Source organism: Schistocerca serialis, chromosome 9 (assembly GCF_023864345.2).
Source record: "Schistocerca serialis cubense isolate TAMUIC-IGC-003099 chromosome 9, iqSchSeri2.2, whole genome shotgun sequence".
NCBI classification, from domain to species: Eukaryota; Metazoa; Arthropoda; class Insecta; order Orthoptera; family Acrididae; genus Schistocerca; species Schistocerca serialis.
In genome coordinates this window covers 176678841-176704947 of record NC_064646.1, presented here as the reverse complement: position 1 = coordinate 176704947, position 26107 = coordinate 176678841, and the positions used below count along the sequence as shown (strand labels likewise).

Here is a 26107-nt window from a genome sequence, read left to right as displayed (position 1 = left end):
CAAATTTATACTGACATTTTGATCATCCGGTATGTAGGGACAATGTAAATAAATAGTATTAAGAACTAATATAGATAGCTAATACGAGCAGTACTTCTACTACTGCTGCTGCTACTGTCATTAACAGTAATAATATAAAATAGATAGTGGCAGATACAAATAATATTTATACGTGTATAGAAACGATATAGCAAGTTAATAGGAAGGGAAATATAGGTAGACTGCACGAGCTAAGAATATTGAGAAATGAAAATATTTTTGGAAAGAAGGATGTAAAGGGGTAACTAGTGCGTACAAGGACAATGATATTATTATTGCTTCAGAAGATATGTCATATCTTTTGAAGTAGGATATCTTACTCAGTTCTCTAATGCAATGAGGGAGCGCATCCCAGAGTCGGATTCCTGCTACTGAAAAGAACTTTGAGAAAGCAACTGAGTGATGGAGCACGACACAAAGGAATTTGGTCTGTTGGCAAAGGGTGTTTCTGCCTTGTTCTTGAGACAAGAGCGTTAAGATCGAGGAGAGGTATGATGGACAGTGTACGTTGATAGGATAACAGAGGAGATAGACTGAATGAAAATCACTGCGCTTGTCTGTACGCAGCCAGAATCGAACGTCGCAGATACAATATATGAAGGGCTTATTTCAATAGTGGCACAAGTCCATTTTTGTTCATTGTGAGATACAGAGTCCTAAAGTTAAATGAGCGCTGAAAAATCTGCAGTTGAGATACCAGAAATATCCAAACATATGGCTTCTTGCTAGATATGAATCTTTCTTTCTGTTTGTTTGGATCATTAATTGCAGAAGTATTATAGGCAGAAAAGTGGAGGTAATGGACTTGTACCGCTATTGAAATAAGCCCTTCATATGGAACACAGGCGTTCGTAACTAGTTCCAGGCGCAGTGAGCTTTTCTGAGAAAGACCATGCCGGATAACATCGCTGTAACCAACAACTGGAAGCTTTTAAGATGACGCCACACAATGGCTGCAACTTGTTTAACACTGTAGCATTGACGGTGCAATGGACAAATGCAGTTATAGCGAAATAAGGCGGGAGGTGCGCAGCGGTACTGACTTGGGCGTGATTGCGTCCAGCAGGTCCTCGTCCATCCACTCGACGCACTCGACGATCTTCTCGGGATCTGCGGGCGGCGGGTACACCATCTCCGACACCTCGCTGCGGTCACAGTTGCAGTACGCAGTCGACACGTGCACCAGCGCCTGCAACATGACGCCCGTCTAGCGTCTCAACAACGCCGCCACTTCCACGTCATCACTCCTGGAAACGGTGGGGTGTTTCCCTATGGTGATTGTGCGGCGTCTGGCCACTGCGAAGCGGCAACAATGCACAGGCACCTGCCTCCGTAGGCGAGGTCGCCAACACGCTGATAACACAAGCGGCTGCCTTTGCAGTGACGCCGTGACTGGGAAGCGTGGAATACTGACGAATGGCGTCGCGTTGTGTTCACCAGTGAATGGTGGTTCAACACTACCCCGGACAGCCATCGTCGGCGACTACACTGGCCACCCTGGCAAAGGTCTCGTTCATCCAACGTCTTGGAGAGTAACCGCATAGTTAAGTCCTGTTATGGTGCGGAGAGTCATCGGCTACATCAGGTATTGGCTGGTAGTGACTGAGGGAATTCTGGTGATACAAAGGTACATCACGGGCATCTTGTGTCCTTGTGCGTTACCTCTCACGCGACAGTACTGTGGTGTCATTTACCAGCAGGACAATACTCTCCACACATGGACCGTGTGTCTATGAATTGTCTCTGTGATGCTGAGGTACTCCCGCGGCCAGGAAGCTCCCCCGATCTGTGCCTGCTGGAATATGTGTAAGACCAACTGGGACGTCAACTCCTTCCCAGTATCAAGGATACACAGGTCATGGCTTTGTTAAACCCTCCCCAAGCGAATCAGTGCGTGCATGCAGACCAGAGGGAGTGCACTGCCGTACTGATAAGTTGACTCCTACTGCCAAGTTCTTCGTAAATCTGACTCGACATTGTAATCATTGAAACAATATCACATTCCCTCTGAACCCGTGAAGTTTCATTTCGGTTGCTCCTCCCCTTTTTGGCACATTACTTTTTTGGCCAAGGAGTGTATCTTGCATTACCACTTCTGATACTGTGTAACGTTCTTGTATTAGAGTCAAACAATAATATCCATTGCTAAAGAAATTGTGTGATACTATACACCGTGATTCAACTGCCCCTAGCGATGTCGTTTTATGTACCCACAACGTTACACTTCGCCTCCAAAAACCAGGCGCGAGATTTTCATATTCTCTCGTTCGCTACTCGTAAATTATTAGCTCTACAGAAAAAAAAAATGGCAGGACATTTTTGAAGGAAATTCAATTTAGTTAGATTTTGTACTGGGATAAGTTTTGGCTGGGCCATGGTTTCCAAGTTATTCAAGACAAATTTACGAAAGTGACCTTCAAACTCACGTCCACTCCTACACTCATACCTCGTAAGTCAGGCTTTCTAGTACTGTTCGTGACGCTCCGTCCTACCACTGCACAAAAATTTACGACTTCAACAACTATTCCCGATATTCGATCACATTTAGTCTCTATCGCTTGGACTGTTACGCCACCACCATAATCAACTATTTCCTTAACATTACTGATTTAAACGTGCCTGTGAGGGCAATGAAATAAAAACGGTATTTGTAAACATTACGCTAAAGCTAATGACGTTGACAATGCGATCCAAACTTAAGCCTTACTAGTTTCATAGTCAGAAGGCTTGAGCAATACAACGATGTAATTGTTCATTTTACGCTGCTAAAATCCACAAAAGATCTAGGTAAAGTTTACAAAGAGGTCAGTTTCATAATTTGTAATTCCTCAGCTAAGACGGCGACGTAATGAGGTCAATCAGTAAAGACCAAAAAGTTCGAATGTGGTGCAGTCGCAAATTTTTGTACAGTGGTAGAAATATGCTAGAAATACTGAGCAGTGGAGGTTGAGTGTGGAAGTGGAGGTGGGGGACGGAGAGGAGAGGGTACGTTTGATGATCACTTTTGTACTTTTTTCTCGAGTAACTAGAAAACTTTGGCCGCTGGCGAAAACGCACTACATCAGATTTCCTACAAAACCGTCCTGTTCAATTTTGCTCTAGGACAAATAGTTTGCGAGTAGCGAGCGAGAGATGAAAATCTTGCGCGTGGTTTCTGTGAAGGCCAGACCTAACACTCCGGGTTGTATAAAGCGACAGGGGTAGGACAGCTGAATCACCCTATATGAAAAGCTCTGTAATTATCAACAGGCAGACGCTCTAGCACAGGGATCCCCAAACTATTTTGGACAAGTGACCCCTTTTCCAAAATGAACTGTTACCTCAGACCCCCATGGCCAAATTACCTACTTTTAAGATCAACCCCCGTATTCATAATGGTCCTGCTACAGAGTGTTATTTTTCATTCTGACTTAGGTCAATGGAAGAAGACAGATTGAGAATTATCAATGCTTTAAGTTAGCAGACTATTATGAATAAGGGGGCCTATCTTTAGTTTTTTCCTACCTTGAAAGTTTTAAATAAAAACTTGTGTTAGTTTAATAGGGGTCGATTTTAGACCTCGTCGACCTCCAAAATCAGCATTGGTTTATGTCGACCCCTAGGAAACCGATATCGACCCCTTGGGGAATCCCTGCTCTACCAGATCATTTATTGTCAAAGTGATTGTCCGCACGAATATGCCACAGGAAACAACTCGAATGAGACAGGAACTTGTAGTGGAGATTTGCACTCGTAGAAGTTTAAACGAGGGACTCACCTCGAGCTTGTCCATCTTGTGGCAGAGTTGGACTAGGCGCTTGGTGCCGACGATGTTCATGGCGACGGACAGCTTGAGCTTCTCGTCGAACTTGACGGTGGCGGCCGAGTGGAAGACGACGGAGACGTTGTCGGCGAGGATCTTCTGGTCGGTGGCGCTGAGTCCGAGGTGAGGGCTCGTGATGTCGCCGCACACCGGCACCAGCTTGTTCAGCGCGTCCGGGCGCTCGCGCCGCAGCTGGTCGAACAGCTGTGGGCACCACAACACGGCGGTGAGACTCGGAGATTACACCGTCAGTAGCAGGTATCCAGAGGGCGTCTCTAAGATCGTCTTTGATTTGGTCGTAGACACATATGCCGTGGGATAGCGGTATGCGCAGATGTTGACGGCGGTAGTATCATGCATAAAAGGGCAGTGCATTGACGGAACTGTAATTTGTACGCAGGTGATCCGTGTGAAAAGGCTCCGGACGTGATTATGGTCCCAAGATGGGAATTAACATACCTCGAACACGGAATGGTAGTTGGAACCAGATGTATGGCACATTTCATTTGGTAAATCATTAGGAAATTCAGTATTTCGAGATCCGCAGGGAGAATGGAGTGCCGAGGAAACCAACTTACAGGCAACACAGTGACCGACGGCCTTCACTTAACGGCCGAGAACAGCAGTGTTGGCATAGAGTTGTCAATGGCATCAGACAAGCAACACTGCGTGAAATAACTGCAGAAATCAATGAGGGGCCTACTACGAACGAATCCGTTAGGACAGTGGGGCGAAATATGGCGTTAGTTGGCTATGGCAGCAGACCAACGCGACTCTCTTTGCCAACAGTACGACATCGCCTGCAGCGCCTGGCAGACGTCTGGTAAACCGTGGCCTGGTGTAATGGTACTTGAATTACGTAACCATTACGGCACCTCACCTCAACCTCTCGATACCAACAATATTCTACTGTGTTTCTGTAAAATAGTTAACATATTTTTATAAAGAAAGTAATGTAATAAACATATGTTTTATTACGAATGCCACACAAAACGAAAAATGAGCAAAGAAAATTTCTGCCTCCACAAAACTCTTTGGCGAAAACAACAGCCACACTCTTCGGTTTGTTTATATTTTGTTAAGTATGTGGGAGTCGCTATCGGTGGAAAAGTGCCTGTTTCAATTGATATTTAACGATGCTGGAAACCATACATAGTGTGTTTCAGAGCAGCGTTTGCAACATGAATAAAAACAGTGAGTAATACCATCAAATTAATCTTGCAATCTTAATATTCTTCCCACATACGGTGCTCACTTTTTCGTCTCCATATTTTCCACAGATGCAAGACCCCCACAATACTCCAAACTAAATTGCCTCATCTGATGATGAATCGCCAGGCGATTCGAAACCGGTTATGAATAAATAAAACTTGAAGAAAAAACGGCTATTGGTTGCAGTAATTCCTGAAACCTTCATCCATATATATTTTATGCTTCATAGAAAAGCTCATGGAACATGCAACTTTATTTAAAAATTTGCCACACCTGGGAATCGAACCCATGCCACCAAAGTGGTTTGCGAGCATACTGCCACACAGCCACGCAGCCCATTGGAAAAAAAATTGCTCTAGAGTAATGAGAGTTGCATCGATTGCTTTGGTGGATTGATATTTGAGTTCTGAACTTCGGTCACCATAAATATAAAAACATACGAAATTCCTATTGCTGTGTGGTCTCCACGTGAGCTGCGTACAGTACTCACTGTGCATGGATGTATTCGCACTTGCGATTACGGACAACTTTCAGCTGTATAATGGAATGACGACACTGAAAATTTGCTCCCGACCGGGAGTCGAACCTGGATTTTCCACCAGTTACAAGCGGTCGCCTTAACAACTTCGGCTATCCGAGCACACTTCACGACCAGACCCTAACTTCGTCGTCCGTGTGTCCTCTACCTGCGCCGGTACATTCGCAGCTGTAGTGGCCGCAGTGCCTGTCCCTTTTGCCATGCATGCACTTGTGATGGTTCTTTATTTACGTGACCATTGCGGCACTCCAACGCCAGTTCTCGATACCAATAATATCGTACTACTTTTCTGCAAAGTAACAGACACATTTTTGTGACAATATTCACATCTGGTTTTGTTAATGTATAGATACTCCGTTGTATCGATATATTACAGTGATATGGTTCTTGTGTGTAATCATGTCTGTGAGACTGTCATAATCTTTGACTTACTTGTAACCGTTTTGGGACGAATGCGCACAGGGCAGACTTTGTTTCACTTTGCAGAAGTTAAGTTGTTTTCTCGCTTTGTAAAAGAACAATCAAGTCTTGTGTTTGGTTAAAGTGGAAATTAAATATATGAAGGTTGATACAAAACTGTTTTCTTGATGATGTGACAATTAAGAAGAAGTATATGTGAATTTACAAGAAGTTTAATAAAAATGTTGATCGTGAACACCAAGTCAAAAATTATTTCTACCATACCATTGTTCTGATCTGGGATTGTTTGATCATTAAGAATTTCCTGAAAAACGCGTTTGTTAGGTCCTCAAATATTGCTAAAATACAGATCTGGACCTTCTAGCAGTCAAAGTGGAATCACCCTAGAATCAACAAGATGAGCCATAACAACTTCGACGAAATCTACGTGGGAATCCATTCAAGATAAGTGCCAAAATTAATGACTTTTTTTTACAGTGACTTCATTATTTCTTTTCTGACGATACCATCCACAGTCAATAACTTTTTTGTTGCCCGATAAAGCTGCTTGAGCAACATTATTAATCTGATTTCTAACCTACTTTGCAAGTGGCACTACAGTATCGCACAATACTCACGGTGGCATTGAGCAGCTCGTCGAGTCGCGTGCGGACGTCAGTCCCGCGCTTTGGCCGCATCAGCAGGTAGATGGTGCTGATCTCGGGGCAGGAGCGCAGCAGCTTCTCCACCAGCACCTTGCCCATGAAGCCGGTGGCGCCCGTCACCAAGAGATGCCGTCCGCGGAAGAAATCCGGGATGGCGCCCGCCGCCTCGCTCATATTGCCGGACCTGCAACGAGGACAACAGAAACACCAGTCACAACACTGTCCTAGACGCAGGAGCAATGCTGCTACGCATAGAATATTCTATTCGTGGTGGCTGTGGAATTATTTGTTCATAGCTGAAATCGCTTCGCAATGGTACACTGTCCAGTCAATTAATGTGACCACCTGTCAAAAGCCTGAATAACCATTTTTTTCAGCGCGGACTCCTGTGTGATGCGCAGGAAGAGTCAGTGAGGTTCTGGAAGGTACCGACAGGAACTGGAGACCCCAGTACCATGGCCAGTTTCGCTATGTGTTTCCCACAGGTTCTCGATTGGGTTTAAATCTGGGAAGTTTGGTGGCCAGGAGAATACTTTAAACTCATTCTGGAGATATTCGAATCAAGTATGTCCACTCCGAGCTGTCATACGTTGCATTGTCCTGCTGGTAGATGCCAACAACCCGAGGAAAAACAAACTGAATGGTCGCGAAGGATATATGAAGGGCTTATTCCAATAGTGGTACAAGTCCATTTTTGTTCATCTGGAGATACAGAATCCTAAAGTTAAACGAGCGCTGAAAAATCTGCAGTTGAGATACCAGAAATATTAAAGCATATGGCTTCTTGCTAGAGATGAACATTTCTTTCTGTTTGTTTTGATCATTAATTTCAGAAGCATTATAGGCAGAAAAGTGGAGGTAATGGACTTGTACCACTATTGAAATAAGCCCTTCATGTACATACTTGTGTTGATCCACAGTACCTTTAAAAATGATGGATCACTCAGGGAATGCCAAGGAAACGTTTCCCGCAACACAACGCTTCCTCCTCCGACCTGGAACATTCCGACAACACGGGACTCGCATTCGGGAGGACGACTGTTCAATCCCGTGTCCGGCTATCCTGATTTAGGTTTTCCGTGATTTCTGTGAATCTCTCCAGGCAAATGTCGGGATGGTTCCTTCGAAAGGGCACGGCCGACTTCCTTTCCTAATCCGATGAGACCGATGACCTCGTTGTCTGGTCTCCCCCCCCCCCAAAACAACCCCAACCCAACCCCCATTCCGACAACTGTTGCAAGCTTTTTGCTTTCAGACATTTCACGCCAGACGCAGAACCTCCCATCCATCCGATGGAGCATAAAACGTGATTCATCTGTAAAGTTACCTCTCATCACTCAGCAGACGTACAGTTGCGATAGTGGCGTGCAAATTCCAGCCTTCGTTGTTGATGAACAGCAGTCAGCATGGGTGCATGAACGAGACGACTGATGTGGAGGCTCATACGCAGAGACTTTGGTTAGACGGTCGTTGAGCAGGTTCTGTCGGTAGCCCCTCGGTTCATCTGGGCCTTTAGTTGCTCAACAATTGCATATCTGTTCCCCAATACACATCTCCGCAGCAGTCGCACACCTCTGTCATCGATGGCCCGTGGTGCACTACAGTTGTCTCAGCTGAAGTGTAGCCTTTCCACTGGAGGTATGAATTAAAAATTGCCTTCAGTCACAAGTTTTCGTGTTTTATTAATCACACTATACACTTCCATCATCAGGTGTAATTTGTCTTAATACATGCTTTATTTTTTCTCTCGAGGAACTCGACGAGCAGAGGAAGCATCATATTGCACTATAACTTACATCCCAACACTACCAACTGGATGAAGGCTACCCGTTAGCGATTTGATTGGTAAACAGTGCAACATCCTCCATACGGCCCGGATGTTTCACCGTGTGATTTCCATGTCCTTGGAGACTTGAAGATAGTCACGCTTGGACGTCGGTTTCAACTGGATAAGAAGTGCAAGTGTGGGCACGGATGTGGAGCCATCAGCGGCCGACTGCGTTATACGAACACTAAATTACATTTCGTCATAGTCCCAAAACGTGACAATTATCGCTATTACCATTATCAACATTATCATTACCATCATCATCATCTACGCCAAACCTTTATTTTCTATCCATTACAAGACAAATTATCAGATATGTAGCCGAAAATGATAAATTTCTGTACGAAGTCTTATAATTGTCACAAGTAAAGTGTTTTACATATGCTTTGTTTATTTTATCAACGGAGTATTACAGAAAATGAGATAGATTTCTTTGATTATACCCTTATAATGTTCACAGTTCATCAAATGGCTCTTAGCACTTAACATCTGAGGTCATCAGTCCCTAGACTTAGAACTACTTAAACATAACTAACCTAAGGACATCACACACATCCATGCCCGAGGCAGGATTCGAACCTACGACCGCTCTGTCACAGCGGCCGGCTCACAGTTTATCGACTCTGATGTAATAGATTAATGTAACACTGTTTACATAATCTGAGATATTGCATCTCTTCTCAGTTCTCTTTCTTCAATTGAATTTGAGCTGCTACTGACGCATGTTCACGTATCATTACATTTCACTTCTGTTGTTTTTTCCTGCCTTCTGTTCTCTGTCGGTAACTTTTACACTGTTCGCGAATATTACTTAATGTATTCATTCCCTTCCACCTCATTTTACATAATCTTATTCTATGTAATATCTTCCCCTGTGTTGTATTTGGTTTTTCCTACGTCATGTTGCTGCCAAAGGACAAAATAGTTTTCGCAGCGTGTTTTTCAGCTCAGTGTGTTTCCTCGGTATTTTGCTCGTGGAATCATTCCCTTATATGAGATATTTATCTTGCGTCTCCATAGGGAATTTGAGTACGAGTAAGCGACAAGTGTCGCTTACGTAAAGCAAATCGTAAACGAGTCGTTTGAAATCACCCGAGGACGATTTCTGCAAACACGCAGGAACTTCAGCATATCGCTGTGCTGACATACGTGGAATCCACATGAGTTCTGCGGAGCTACCACCTGCGTCTTTCCTCTGGTCTGTCGGAAAGGAAATATCCCTTCCTTCGACAGAATGTTGGCATGCTAAGGTCTGTCCATTGTCGGAGATAGATAATGGTGCGCGTTATTTTGTATTGTGTTGCTATCATTCTGTAGTCGTTTGATCATGTCGCGAGAACACCACAACCGTTTATTTAAATTACAACAACTCCACTTTCAAAACCGTGCCCTGCTGGATGGGCGTAGATCCGTGGCCATACACGTGAGGTTGTAGTTACGTGTGTTCATCTTCAGGTACACATCACGGGGTTCTATAGATCACCCAACGTCTTCTTAAGCTGCATGTTCCTCTCGCCACAGAAGATCAAGCTGTGACGTAGTTCCGTTTCCGAAGAGTAGTTGCAGCTGTTTGACTGTAGGAAAATACGGGTCTGCTTTTCAGTAAAGAGCACGTAAATTTGATTTAAGTGTTGCCGGTTATATATTTAGTATAGCAGCTACACTAGCAAACTATGAAAATGTAAATGTGATGAAGTAACTGTTTGTTGACTATATCGACCACGATAACAACCAAAACGACAATGAAAAATAGCTGTGTATATTTTATCGCTAGCCGGTCGCTGTGGCCGAGCGGTTCTAGGCGCTTCAGTCTGGTACCGCGCTGCTGCTACGGTCGCAGGTTCAAATCCTGCCTCGGACATGGATGTGCGTGATGTCCTTAGTTTAGTCAGGTTTAAGTAGTTCTAAGTCTAGGGGATTGATGACCTCAGATGTTAAGTCCCATAGTGCTCAGAGCCATTTGAACCATTTTATCACTGTTTTTAGCCCGAACTCTTAGCGACGCTGGGAAGGGGAAGAGGAAGGAGGGAGGAGCGGAGCATGTTTCGTTTAAGCGTAGTTTCAGTCTGTTGTATGCTTTGTTCTGATCGTGCGCTGGAAGAACATGTTACTGGAGTGAAGTCAGTGAATGTGGTCATTGTACTCGTAATTTCTGTGATTCAATGTACATCGCAAATGCGTAAATAGTGTTGACAATTTTTGCTACATTTCCGGACAAGCAACAATGAAATCGCAAAGGAGGTCAACAACGCCGTATATTTGGAAGGCGTACAGACTGTACTTTGGCTATTAAATCGGGGACCAGGACAAGCTCTGGGCTACTCAGGTATGTTGCGCCTCTTATGCCTCGAGTATTCATTCGTGGCGAAGTGGCCGAGCGGTTCTAGGCGCTGCAGTCTGGAACTGCACGACCGCTACGATCGCGGGTTCGAATCTTCCCTCGGACATGGATGTGTGTGATGTTCTTATGTTAGTTAGGTTTAAGTAGTTCTAAGTTCAGGGGGCTGATGACCTCAGATGTTAAGTCCCATAGCGCTCAGAGCCATTTGAACCATTCATTCGTGGTTAAATCGCAAAAGATCTTGCTTGGGCTCTGCTATACCCGTTATCTGGCGAGAATCATCAAACCACGTGATTGATTGTTACTTCTGTATCGCACTTCGATTAACACATGGTATTTCAAAGAAGAAAAAGTCTTCCGTGACATGTCATAATATACCGTATGACACGCGACCAATGCCTCACGAAGACGGGCTGCCTGTTCCTCTTCCACCTGACTGTGATAGTGACTTTAGGCGGGAGTGAAACTAGTGCTGCACCATCACCTTCAAAACTGACGGATTGCCGTCCTAGTGGCCCGGGTTCGATTCCCAGCTGGGTCGGGGATTTTCTCCGCTCAGGGACGGGGTGTTGTGCTGTCTTCATCATCATTTCGTCCCCATCCGGCGCACAGATCGCCCAATGTGGCGTCGAATGTAATGAGACCTGCACCAAGGCGGCCGGACCTGACCCGCAAGGGGCCTCCCAGCCAATGACGCCAAACGCTCATTTCCATTTCCATTCAAAACGCAGTTCTTCGAAAGATTCTGAGATTATGTGTAACGACGAGTGTAAAGAGATTGACTAAATAACACAGCGTGAACTTAACGACCTAATGAGAGGTCTGAAATTGAAGAAAGGTGAAGCAGAACTGTTGGAGTCAAGACTTCAACAGTGGGATTGTCTTGATAATACGACAAATGTGACTGCGTTCCGTAACAGCCATATGCCATGCCTTCCATTTTTCGAAAGCGAAAAGAACTTTGTATTTTAAAGTGATGTACAGGGACTAATGGCAGCTATGGGTATTAAGTAAAAAAGTAATCAGCGGAGGTTGTTCATCGACTCCTCCGATGTAAGTCTCAAGTGTGTGCTGTTACATAATGATAACGTGTTACCATCGATTCCGACTGGGTATGCACCTTACATGAATGAAACATATGGTAACATGAAACAATTGTTATTCCGATTGAACAGTGACGAGTTTAAATGACAAATTGCCGAGAATCTGAAAGTCATAGGCGTATTACTTGGGCTACAAACCGACTACACCAAATTCTTTTGCTTCTTAGGCTTCTGGGATAGCCGCGCCATGTACCTCATTATTAAAAGAAAGATTGACCTAACCGTCAATCACTTGAACCTGGATCTCATAATGTTGTGCAAGAAGCACTTGTCGAATCCAAGAACGTAATTCTCCCTGCTGTTCATATAAAGTTGGGCCTAATGCAAAACTTCGTTGGGGCCAAGGACGAAACTGGGGAAGCATTTCGTTATTTACGCGAGAAATTTCCACTTCTTAGTGAGGTGAATATAAAAAAGGGGTTTACGTGGGTCCCCAGATACAAACATGAGCATTTCAACATCATCCCGACAGGTGACGAAAAATTAGCTTGGGATGCCTTTGTTCGAGTGTCAAAAACTTTTCAGGAAATAAGAGGGCAGAAAACGATAAGGCTCTTGCGGCAAATCTTCTGCACTGCTACGGTATACTGGGGTGCAATCTGTCTTTAAAGTTACATTTGCTAGATTTCTACTTGGACTTCTTTCCTGACATATATGTTGTTGTAGCCGACGAGCACGGAGAACGCTTCCACAAGCAAATTTCAGACATGAAAATGAGATACAAGGGAAAGTGGCGTACGTCAATGCTAGCCGATTACTGCTGGACACTAATCAGGGAATCACCATCAGAAAACTACAAAAGCAAGGCAGAGCGTTTGCGCTTGTAGTGTCCTTCCTCCGAGGGGTAACACCAACGTAAATACACGCATAAGCTTATACAGGCAATAACGTGAAGTTATCATAACTTCAAAACGAGAGCTAATCTTGCATTTTCATTAGTTTTTTCGTTATTAGCACGCACGAAAACATGATGATCAGTTGCTTCCCTGGATGTTCTGGAAAACTACTAGAGATACATGTTTGGGACATATTTTATTAGATTCACCAGACCAATAACAACAAAATAAATGGAAATCGTGCTTTACTTTAACCTCGTGCAGTTTTGCGATGGCTTCATATTAGCGAAGTTGCTAAATTTCAGGCAAAATCTTTTATTAGCCGTAGCTCCGTAACCAAACATTTGCGGACCTATGTTTATCTGAACTTTTCTCTTCAGTTTTACTTGTAGAGTAACATATTAACATATTTGCATATCGTCGTGAAGCACCCTGTATTTGCAGCTGACAACTAAATTTTATTCTGTAGAACACTTTGTATTTGTTTGCTACTGTAAAAAATTATCTTTGTGTTACATTTTCGACTTAAATATTGTTTTACACAGAGTTTAGTCTTACCCGTCTCTGACGTGTGGTCTATAAGCGCGCTCTACTTTCTACTGCACTGCAGGTAACATAATTGTCTTGTTCTACTCCAGTTACTGTATAGATTCTTACGATGATATGGATTGACAAGTACTCTTGTAAGGTCTTCGAAATGTCGCGTGACCTAATGAAGACACCAATTATTCACTTCACAAACTGTATCCATCGGTTGGCTTCGGTGCGCGAAACGGTAAAACTTTCCGTAGAACGTGAAGTCCAATTCACTTCCACCACGCGCCTGGTGACAATTGGATTAGCAGCTGAACGCGGCCTGGGTTTCCCAATAACGCCGACTTCTAAAGACAACATCTGGCGCAGGCCGTGCCAGTTTTATTAGTACCGACCACTTCACGGTCACTGCGCTCAGATCATTCACAATCGCATTCCGACAAATCGCACTGTGTTACATGAAGTGAAATTTACTTGAAACTAGCGACCAATCCGGGCTTCGCACGGGACAGCTGGACGATTTTTAAATTATGTACAGAAACCACCGTCTTGGATCAGTCTGTCTGTTTGTGAGGACCATACCAAAATCCCTTTAGCAGCTCCTGAGATTACTCTTCCCATATTGACAGAAGAGGCAGGGGACTTTAATTAATCATGTTGTTGTTATGGTCTTCAGTCCGAAAAGTGGTTTGATGCAGCCCTCCACGCTACTCTACCGTGTACAAGCTTCTTCATGTCCGAATAACTGCTACAACCCATATCCTTTTGTACCTGGTTACTGTCTCCATCTCCTAGTCCTCCCAAACTTTTCTCCAGTACCAAACTGACGATACCTCGCTGTCCCAGAATGTGTCCTGTCAACCGATCCCTTCTTTTAGTCAAGTTTTGGCATAAATTTCTTTTCTGCCCAATTCTATTCAATATCCCCTCATATGATCCATCCATATAATTTCAGCATTCTTCTGTAGCACCACATTTCAAAAGCCTCTTTTCTCCTCTTGTGTGAACTGTTCATCGTCCACGTTTCACTTCCATACAAGGCTGCATTCCAGGCAACTATCTTCAGAAAACACTTCCTAACACTTATATCTATATTCGATGACAGCAAATTTCTCTCCTTCACAAAAGCTTTTCTTGGCATTCTCAGTGTACTTTTTATGTCCTACCTACTTCGGGTACCATCAGTTATTTTACTGCCCAAATAGCAAAACTCATTTACAACTTTTAGTATATGGTTTCCTAATGTAATCCCCCCAGCATCGCTTAATTTAATTCGACTACATCTCTTTACTGTTGTTTTGCTTTTGTTGATGTTCATCTTGTACCCTCCTTCCATGACCCCTCCATTCTGTTCAACTGCTCTTCCAAGTTCGTTACTGTCTCAGACATAATTACAATGTCATCGGCAAACCTCAAAACTTTTATTTCTTCTCCCTGAACTTCAATTTCTTCAATAGTTTTTTCTTCTGTTTCCTTTACTGCTTGCTCAATGTACAAATCGAATAACGTCATGGATAGGCTACAACCTTGTCTCATTCCCTTCTCAATCACTGCTTCCCTTTCATGACCTTCGGCTCTTATAAATACCGTCAGGTTTCATTACAAATTGTAAATAGCCTTCCGCTCGCTGTATTTTACCCCTGCTACCTTCAAAATTTTAAAGAATGTATTCCAGTCGACATTGTCAAAATCTTTCTCTAAGTCTACAAATGCTAAAAGCATAGGTTAGCATTTCCTTAACGCATCTACTAAGTCAAGCCGTGTTTCTACATTTCCCCGGATTCAAGCTGATCTTCCCCTAGTTCTCATTAAAAATGGAACTCCTTCAGCTGTACTTAAGATTTCATATTTATTTGGTTACTAGTTTCGACGTTGCGCCAACGCCATCTTCAGGCCAGTACACTTTGATGATATCAATTGTGTGTGCTGAGTACTAGAAATCCGCGGTGAGACCAATACGTGCTCCACATGGATGGCGGGCAGTAACTAGTTACGCTCGTTTTCGCTTCTTTAGGATTTTGTTTGTCTGTTAGATTTGGGCTTCTCTTGAATTTTTGATGAAGCTCACTTAGTGTACATAGCAGTTTTCTAACACGGTTATTAAACCATAGTGGATCTTTTCCATACCTTAAGACCTTGCTCGGAACATGCTTGTCAAAGACATATTGAACGTGGCTTTTGAATTTTTTTCATTTGTAGTCCACATCTTAGTGCTCTGCACTGAATATTTGTTGTTAACTACTCAGACACACTGCAATTTGTGTCCTGTCACTGTCGTTAAGGAAAAATATTTTCCTACGTTTCTTTCCACTCTGCACCTCAAGCTAATGCCACACTAGGCTATTTTATCCTCTGAAGGTCAACGATTTTTGTCGCGCCGGAAATGGAACTTCATGTTGCAAATGGTAGGTTCCACAATGGGCTGTAATTGTTGCTCCGTTAAGTTTGCGCGCGCGACTGTCGCTGTCGAGTGGGCCCGGGCCTGTTCTCGGCGCGGCAATAATCTCGAAATAAACGACATTTTGTCTATGGAGTGCGTGATTGGTTCTCTTGTAGAAATTTTTTGACCATTTATAGACACAATCACATTTTTATGACACAGTCATAACCGGTTTCGGCCATACAATGACCATCTTAAGATGCTAAAGGCGGCATACACTGAACACAGGTTCATGCGGCAATAATCGTCGGCTTCCCTGCCACACTGGGCTGTTATTATCGCCAGTCGAGCAGCAGCCACAAGGATACTGCAATCAGTTCTGTTTCGTCTGTGTGTGGCAATGTCCGAAAACTCTGTAAATGTCGTGCCAGTAGATCATTTGGACAGTGAACTGATAATAATTGATATGCCTGTCTCTACACCATAAAATCAAAAGATTATAAAGATCGTCTGCTGAAGACACAAGCATGGACGAAGGTGCGTGCAGATGTTGTTGGGGTCGAGAAGAGGAACTCGTTATCACTGGATGCACAAAATGCAGTAGTTAAGATGATAGGCGTTCATACATCTACATCTACATCTACATCCATACTCCGCGAGCCACTTGACGGTGTGTGGCGGAGGGTACCTAAGTACCTCTATCGATTCTCCCTTCTATTCCAGTCTCGTATTGTTCGTGGAAAGGAGGATTGTCGGTATGCTTCTGTGTGGGCTCTAATCTCTCTGATTTTATCCTCATGGTCTCTTCGCGAGATATACGTAGGAGGCAGCAATATACTGCTTGACTCTTCGGTGAAGGTATGTTCTCGAAACTTTAACAAAAGCCCGTACCGAGCTACTGAGCGTCTCTCCTGCAGTCTTCCACTGGAGTTTATCTATCATCTCCGTAACGCTTTCGCGATTACTAAATGATCCTGTAACGAAGCGCGCTGCTCTCCGTTGGATCTTCTGTATCTCTTCTATCAACCCTATCTGGTACGGATCCCACACTGCTGAACAGTATTCAAGCAATGGCCGAACAAGCGTACTGTAACCTACTTCCTCCGTTTTCGGATTACATTTCCTTAGGATTCTTCCAATGAATCTCAGTCTGGCATCTGCTTTACCGACGATCGACTTTATATGATCATTCCATTTTAAATCACTCCTAATGCCTACTCCCAGATAATTTATGGAATTAACTGCTTCCAGTTGCTGTCCTGCTATTTTGTAGCTAAATGATAAGGGATCTATCTTTCTATGTATTCGCAGCACATTACACTTGTCTACATTGTGATTCAATTGCCATTCCGTGCACCATGCGTCAATTCGCTGCAGATCCTCCTGCATTTCAGTACAATTTTCCGTTGTTACAACCTCTCGATACACCACAGCATCATCTGCAAAAAGCCTCAGTGAACTTCTGATGTCATCCACAAGGTCATTTATGTATATTGTGAATAGCAACGGTCCTATGACACTACCGTGCGGCACACCTGAGATCACTATTACTTCGGAAGGCTCCTCTCCATTGAGAATGACATGCTGCGTTCTGTTATCTAGGAACTCCTCAATCCAATAACACAATTGGTCTGATAGTCCATATGCTCTTACTTTGTTCATTAAATGACTGTGGGGAACTGTATCGAACGCCTTGTAGAAGTCAAGAAACACGGCATCTACCTGTGAACCCGTGTCTATGGCCCTCTGAGTCTCGTGGACGAATAGCGCGAGCTGGGTTTCACACGACCGTCTTTTTCGAAACCCATGCTGATTCCTACAGAGTAGATCTCTAGTCTCCAGAAAAGTCATTATATTCGAACATAACACGTGTTCCAAAATTCTACAACTGATCGACGTTAGAGATATAGGTCTATAGTTCTGCACATCTGTTCGACGTCCCTTCTTGAAAACGGGGATGACCTGTGCCCTTTTCCAATCCTTTGGAACGCTACGCTCTTCTAGAAACCTACGGTACACCGCTGCAAGAAGGGGGGCAAGTTCTTTGGGGGATGACCTGTGCCCTTTTCCAATCCTTTGGAACGCTACGCTCTTCTAGAAACCTACGGTACACCGCTGCAAGAAGGGGGGCAAGTTCTTTGGCGTACTCTGTGTAAAATCGAACTGGTATCCCATCAGGTCCAGCGGCCTTTCCTCTTTTGAGCGATTTTAATTGTTTCTCTATCCCTCTGTCGTCTATTTCGATATCTACAGTGCAGTCTTCCTCTGTGAAACAGCTTTGGAAAGAGACATTTAGTATTTCGGCTGTCATCCTCTGTTTCAGTACCATTTTGGTCACAGAGTGTCTGGACATTTTGTTTTGATCCACCTACCGCTTTGACATAAGACCAAAATTTCTTAGGATTGTATATAGGTGCATGCAAAGTTTCATGCATGACAATCGACCTAACTTTCGCCTAGACAACTATTAACTCAGTAATTTAATTTTTATTTTTCCATCTTTCTCTGATAGTTTGACATGCATACAAACCTGTTGCTCCAAGATAATTTAATTAATTGTGTTGAAACTTTGCATGATTTACTATAATGTTTTTAGAGGTATTTTCAGACTATTTTCAATATTTTAAAAAAAGTCAGAAAAATAAATACTCTGAATTTGTACAATTTTTTCTTAGTAATATCTTACTCCAATATTACCAAAGGTAAAATAAAACAGTTATGAGGATACCGACACACACACATTTGCACAGTACAAAGTGGCATGTGGGTTTTTTCAAAACGTTTCTTTTTATTTCAGGACCTCAGGAGATATGAATGATGCCTCTATTGTTGAGGATGATGAAGGGAAAAGCATCATGAAGACAGTGCACCGCCACCTAACACTTCTGCTAAGCCTTCCACTGCTAAAGCAAATAAAAGGAAACTTCAGGACCCATTTGAAAGAGAGTTGATAAGAGTTTCGACACATAGTTCAACTTGTGCTGTACCACAAAAGGATCCTGATGAGTTGTTCTTTACATCTCTTTTGCATTACTTAAAAGAAATGACTAGACATTCAAATAAAAACATTACACGGCCCCTCCCGCCGGAGGTTCGAGTCCTCCCTCTGGCATGGGTGTGTGTGTTGTTCTTAGCATAAATTAGTTTAAGTAGTGTGTAGGTCTAGGGACCGATGACCTCAACAGTTTGGTCCCATAGGAATTCCCACACATTTGAACATTTGAAAAACATTACAGTTAATAAAATCTTACAGCCGAAAGGCTGTAGGGAGCAGCAGTGACTCCTTCATAAATACTGTGCCGTCAGGTTCGTCGACATCGACAAGCCCTACACCTGAGAGTCCGATCACTTATTTTTCACCAGTTACTGGACTGCCGGATGAAGACTCGATCTTGTCATTTGAAGAATATTATAAGTGATTAGGCAGCTGACATGAACTAGTAATGTATACTCTTTCATTGTAACCTACTTTATGTTAACGTTATGTTAAGTGTGAGTTCATGTCCTTAAATTACTTACTCTATTTAATTAAAAGTGTACCTCAATGTTACTGCAAGTTTTTCTTCCGCACCAACACAGTCAAATAAATTGGTATCCTTCTTTTGTAAGTTAGTATCTATATTCGAGAACAGTAAGTCGAAAGATGCTACGGACATGTGGTAATAATCAAAGGATTTCTCCGGTTAACTCCTAAGTTTCTTGTGTAACAACGCAAACTTTCCTTCACTTCGACGATTCATAATATTTGGATGAATCCGCCATTTTCGTTAGCGGTTACGCTTTCTGCAATGCCGAACTTCATATAATGCTACTGCAGCTTAATATTTCAATTTTGAATGACAGGTCATCATGCATGGTGTCTCTCGTGGCTAGTTGCAACACAACTTCAGGAGACCCCGATTTTTGTCGCTAGTGCGGCACCCAGTTTCGCCGGAACGACTTCATCCACCGCGATTATAATCTAGGCGACTATTTCAGCCAAGATTATTATCGAGAGGACAAAATCGCCTAGTGTGGCATTAGCCTCAGTCGGTAAAAACGTACCTCTTATATGATCACTTTGCAGTCTGTCTGTCTGTCTGTCTGTCCGACTGTTAAGAACCCTTTTCTCAGGAACGGATGGACATGTCAGGTTCAAATTTGTCGATTACTAACGTATATGGTCTTTTGGCAGTGCAAAAAGTATAATCTTTTAAGTCAATGTAATCGAAAGATACGGCCATTTATGTCACATATATTGATACTGGCAAGTTCACTCATTTAAAGGTGTACGGTACTTCCCATTCACCAAGAGTCATGAAATTTGGCAAGAAGCAAGGTTCCAAAGTAGAAGAAAAAACAGAAAATGGTTAATTTGTAATTATAACATCGGAAGTGTAATATCTATTGTCACTTCGTGGCAGATTAAAACTGTGTGTCGGACCGGACGCGAACTCACGAGTTCGACTCTCGGTCCGGCACACAGTTTTAATCTGCCAGGAAAATTCATATCAGCGCACACTCCGCTGCAGGGTGAACATTTCATTCTGAAAACATTTCACAGTTGTGGCTAAGCCATGTCTCCGCAATATCCTTTCTTCCAGAAGTGCTAGTACTGCAAGGTTCGCAGGAGAGCTGCTGTGAAGTTTGGAAGGTAGGAGACAAAGTACTGCCGGACTTAAGGCTGTTGGGACGCGTCTTGAGTGGTGCTTGGATAGCTCAGTCGGTAGAGCACTTGCCCGCGGAAGATAAAGGTCCCGAGTTCGAGTCTTGGCCCGGCACACAGTTTTAATCTGCCAGTAAGTTTCATATCAGTGCACACACCGCTGCAGAGTGAAAATTTCACTGTATAAATATCTTTCGTCATTTGTTATCCGAGTTCAAAATTAAAATTAAAACGTTGCCGACAGTCTTAATTCCCGGGATCAGTATGATGCCAGTATCAATGTCGATAGCAGGAAAAAAATCGTCGAGAATCTCCATTCCCCCATGGATGACCTGTCAGTGTACATAACTAAGTTTGTACGGAACGCTCAGTGCGCGGGCTGTACTCACACTTACTAAATTTTTTTATTCGGCACTGCAGGCTTCTACCAGTATTTGTGTCCTTGGCGATTTTTATTTTATGGGCATTTGGCCATGGTCCAACGCTAGAGACCTCCTCAGACGCTATAACGACCCAGAAAGTAGTTATAAGCAAGCTCAACAAGCTGTCCTTTTTATGTGCATCTACGGAACAGCAAATAAAGCAAACAGCACCGACTCTTCCAAACAAAAAGTTCCGTCCGGGCGACTCTGCGGTCTTACGCAATAAACTGACATCAGCGAACCGGTCGTTGCTTTGATACATATAAACTGTTCGCCTTGCTGAGTTTGGTGAAGACTGTAACTGCTTTCGGAGTAGTTGTAGGCTCTGATGATGTCTCCAGCATTGGAAAACGAAACGTTACGCGGAGAAATAGGCTTCGGACCACGGCCTGATGCCCAAAAAGCAAGTTTTATTTATTGATTCATTGTCCATCAGAGCATCAGACGCAAAATCTTCTTTTTACCCTTTCGTTGTGTTGGATTACTTGGCGCACCAAGAGTCTCCCTCTAGTAACTGAAGACAAGAAACAATAAAAAAAAAATAAAAAAAATATGGTTCAAATGGCTCTGAGCACTATGGGACTTGACATCTATGGTCATCAGTCCCCTAGAACTTCGAACTACTTAAACCTAACTAACCTAAGGACAGCACACAACAACCAGTCATCACGAGGCAGAGAAAATCCCTGACCCCGCCGGGAATCGAACCCGGGAACCCGGGCGTGGGAAGCGAGAACGCTACCGCACGACCACGAGATGCGGACAAGAAACAATAGTCTCTGTGCCAGAGAAAAGTAGATCTTATGGAACTATTGCTCACCACAGTCCAATCCGTATCATGTCAAGATTCTGTTTCATACATCTCCAATTTTTACCCTACTTCTTCTTCTTTGTCTCCTTCTTCTTCCCCTCGTTCTCCTGCAATTCTTCGTCCGTCCTCTTGCTTCTCTTCCATCTTTTCCCCTTCCTCATTTCTTTCGCCTCTTGCAAAAACACGGCTCCACGGAAACGGCGCGATGTCCAGAGCACGAAGCCGACCTGCAACCTCTTTCCTGGCTGCAATACATAATACAGTTGCGCCGGTATGTTCGTTTTCTCTGCTTCGGGCCAGGAAACTGCAGCTTTATGACTCTCTTAATAACTCATGTATCAAGTTATACCGTGATGGACGAAAGTGCGGTAGTAAGCCAGGAACAGTAACTTCTGCTGATTGAGTAGTTTTAAGATCCTTTCTGCGGCAGAGAGAGAAAAACTTTGGCAGTCGCGGGTCCTATCGTTTGCTTGCCCTATTCCGAGGGAAAAGAGGCACCCTCGATTTAGTCTGAGAAAGGGGTGATTTGGTTGTACAGTTACTTCTAGAATTTTGGTGCTAATTTTCCACCAATAATGATTTGTCTTCAGTAGCACTTAAATCATTGGAGGTTATATAGTGTAACGCATAGTTTAATGGTTTTGTTTGGCGATTTATGGTTTTGGAATATTTCTGAAAAGTGTTAGTTCATATGCTATCGCGAAAAAATACGTTTTAAACTCAGTGTTAAACGAGTTTTAATAATTTACATTACTGATCAGTATGATCGTTTTGTCTAATGATGTCAATGGCGGCCGTGCATTCTAACGTTCGCCAGTAACTCTCCACTAACCGTTCCTTAAAGAAACGAGCTCCCAAATATGAAACGTAACTCAATGCCAATGACGTCAGAGCTTCTGAGGTATATGATCGCATGAGGATATAAGTTTACAGGTACATTCAATGGCATATGTGGATAATGTCTGCAAAATGTTTTGCAAATAGAGTTAGTAGTGAAGATGTAACAAAATTAAACGTCATGCTTGATGCTGAAATTTTACTTCACGAATAGCGAAAGTGTAATAAGTGATTAACTTTTTCAGTCTGGAACCGTGCGACCGCTACGGTCGCAGGTTCGAATCCTGCCTCGGGTATGCATGTGTGTGATGTCCTTAGGTTAATTAGGTTAAGTAGTTCTAAGTTCTATGGGACTGATGATCTCAGATGTTAAGTCCAGTAGTGCTCAGAGCAATTTGATTAACTTTTTTCCTTCCGTTATTTTGTGGGAGGTGTCTGCAAGAAAAAGATTCGAAATTGTTTGAAATTAAATGCAAAGGTTGTTGGAAGTTGCTAAGTGCTCTCATTCTCAAATACTGGCCGAATATAGTGTGGAATTTGCGGGTCTAGAGTCACACTGCCTTAAGTCTTATACAAAGTTTTTAGCTCCAGTACTCGATTTTATTGTGTTTCACCTTTGTCGTAAGATTATACCACGTAATTAGCAGATTTACACAGCATTTTAAATGTATAAATTTGGTCAATTACTATATGAAATACTAGCTTAGCGCTCGCTGTTTCGCTTGCATTAACGTAGTAACTACAACAAAAATAACTTTATATACTTACATTAGGCCTGAATAATTAGTGTATTAAAGAGCCGCTTCGTTTTCTATGCTGAGCTGACAAAGCCGATTTGTCATGGTGTTTGTTAATTAGCTTCCTTTGGTTTAGTTTACAAACTGCAACACCTACACTTTTCACGCTGATTGAGGAAATAGACATACGGTATTTTCTGAATGTGCTTCTGACCAAAAAGACATTCTGATAGCTGGAGTCGGAAGTTTTCGTTAATCCTGCCTTTTGAGTTCAAATGGTGATATTTACGTAGAAACTTTCATCCCCTAATACATATTTCTTTATTTTTAACCGAGGAGTCAGATATCAATTTTCATAGATTTAGCTTTAAAATGTTTTCAAATAACGAAACATTTTCATAGAAGTGTTCATCCTCTGTTTCACTCCCTTAGCGGTTGAATTTCCAGAAACACGAGTTGTTTTATTTCTAGCCGAGGGGTCAAATACTAATTTTCATAGCCTTAGCTTTAAAAATGCTGTAGTAATTCTTTAATAATGATTTATTGAAAAAAACTTTTACCCACTATTTCACCCCAGGAGGGGTTAAATTTCCAAACATTCTGAAATTCATGTTCCTTTATTTCTGACTAAGAAACGAAATACCATTTTTCTTTGTTCCAGCTTCAAAATTGGCTCAATAGCGACATATTTTGAAAAATCTTTCGTCTCGTGTTTCACCCCCTCCGGGGTGGAATTTAGAAAAATCCCTTCTTAAGCGATGCTTACGGTATAAGATCAACACCCTCTCGAAATTAATGTTTGTATCAGCGGTTTGGGTTAGGCGATGATGATTCAGTCAACCAGGACATTTCCTTTTATATAACATAGAGAGAAAAATAATTTTTTTGCCCTGGGTGTCGTTGGATAGGCAACCAACTTTTGGGACCTTTCTCCCGTGTGTCCATTTCAGTCGTTTAGTGTTTTTGTAATATAGGTTCCCTTTACAGAGTAACATTTTTCGTTTCTTATTTGATTGCCGTTCGATTAAAACCCATCGTAACCACGAGGATGAAGGATACCTTTCTTAAAGTGAATGAACACGCACGCAGATAGGGTTCATATGAACGTACAGATCAGTCATCCCAATCTGGTGGAGTCGATAATCAAAATTTTAGAGTTGAAAAGTTCAGTACACCAGTCACTTCGTAAATTCCCATTTTCTCTTGCAGATAGAATAATTACTGACACAACAGATGACTAAATTTTAATAGAAAAATGTACCACTTAAAAATTTACAATCGCATTGACAGACACTTAGGCTCAGCTGAAGAAACGACAGATGCATAATACTATGCTTTTAGCGTCTGACCCGCGTAACTCAACTGCGATGTACGAGTATATCCGACAAGCACTCAGGTTTCTGCAAGGTAGATTCTAAGTACTGGATGCCAAAACGAACTACTTTAGATAACGAAAGCACAGATGGGAACAACTTAGTTATTTGTTTAGAGACCGTACTTCTTTGATGTTAGTAGCGCCTGAGAGATAGACCTGCTTACACGAGAGTCGCTGAAAATTGGCTAATCCACTTGATTCTTTCCATAGCGCAGTGGTAGTACCCTATTTATCAATCAATTACAACGCAGATCATCACTTTTTGTTATCGACCAACATTTTTATTTAGTGTCAACTTGGAACTGCTTATCCGGCAAGAAATTTCAGACGTGCAACTTGTCTTTGGTGCCGCACGACACATTTAACGTCAGCCCATAATAATTTACGAAGATTGCTCATTCTGGAGCAACCAACGTCTGCTGCGACACAAAGAAAACTGCGAGAAAATGGCGGTATGACACTAGAAGGTGGCGAACGATACCTACTTCTTGATTCGGTAAGCAAGTTCTCCAGACTCTGAACAGGACCCAGCATGTTGAACACGAACTTCTTCGCACGTTGACAGAATAATTAGAACCAGTTGCACCCTAGCTGCCTGCAAGAACAGCGCCACAGAAGCTTTTCCTCTCACTTGTCAGATAACAGTTTTCTCAGTTCTGATTGCAAATGTGTCTGAATAAGTATTTTTTACGCAATTAATACTGTTTATTTAGTAGACAAGACGCTAGACAAGGATATTACAACAGTAACAGTCATGTTTCGACGCAAGATACTCTCCTGTGCCATTAAGCATCGGTTTAATGCGAACGTTTGGGCAAGGCAATGTACACGATTATCTGATTATCCGGTATATGCTTCCAACCAGACTGACTAAAGATAACTGCTTGATTCTTCTGTAACATGTGCTACTACCAAAAGCCACAGATATTATAAAAATGGATGTATGTATGTTCCACGTCTCCTCCTATACCACTGTACCGATTCCAAACAAAGCTGATACACATATCCGTGACTGTCTGGCAACAATCGCTGTGGGGGTAAGAACCACCTACCTATCGTAGTTCAGCATAAATGACTTCATAAACACTAAGATGCGCAACCAATAGAAAATTGGCAAAATCAACATCCGGACAGTGCCGAGTTTGTCAGCTAGTACGTTAATATAATAACGTTCGAGACGACCTGAGGGCACCATTTGATGAGACGATGCTTCGAAGAGAATAACTTGTTTGACGGCCAGCCAAAATTTCCACGTGTGTCTCCACTGTAGACTCGTGCAAAGAAACTGATGTATTCTAAACATGTGGAGACCTTGTTAACGTTTCACAAGCTTCCGAAATTGTCATTTAAATGCCACGAATTTTTGTTGAAGTCTGTCAGTCCTGACTCAACAGAAGCACGTTCTGTTTGAATGCCGAAGACGTAAATGAGCCGTTGCTGTTGTTGCAATGCGTCAATGATGTAAAGTGCTACAAATCTTATAGCTAGCGAAATTAGTTCAATTTCTTCTAATACTTTCGACTTTAGATTAAAAAAAAAAAGGTAAATCGCCACCTCCACTTTCTTATCTCAAACAGTTCATTTTCTTGTAGTTTACGACCTA

The 26107-nt window shown here is 42.6% G+C and overlaps 1 protein-coding gene across 2 annotated transcripts in view; it reads right to left on the bottom strand.

Moving 5' to 3' along the window:
• Positions 1–26107, bottom strand: part of LOC126419183 (putative fatty acyl-CoA reductase CG5065) — a 274492-nt gene that overhangs the window by 68789 nt on the left and 179596 nt on the right. For both annotated transcript variants that reach the window (XM_050086314.1, XM_050086315.1), the window contains 3 exons: positions 6629–6839; positions 3797–4045; positions 1083–1228 (listed from right to left, as the gene is read on the bottom strand). In XM_050086314.1, coding sequence (XP_049942271.1) covers positions 1083–1228; positions 3797–4045; positions 6629–6829 — 596 coding nt within the window. In that variant the 5' untranslated portion in view covers positions 6830–6839. The remainder of the gene's footprint in view (positions 1–1082; positions 1229–3796; positions 4046–6628; positions 6840–26107) is intronic.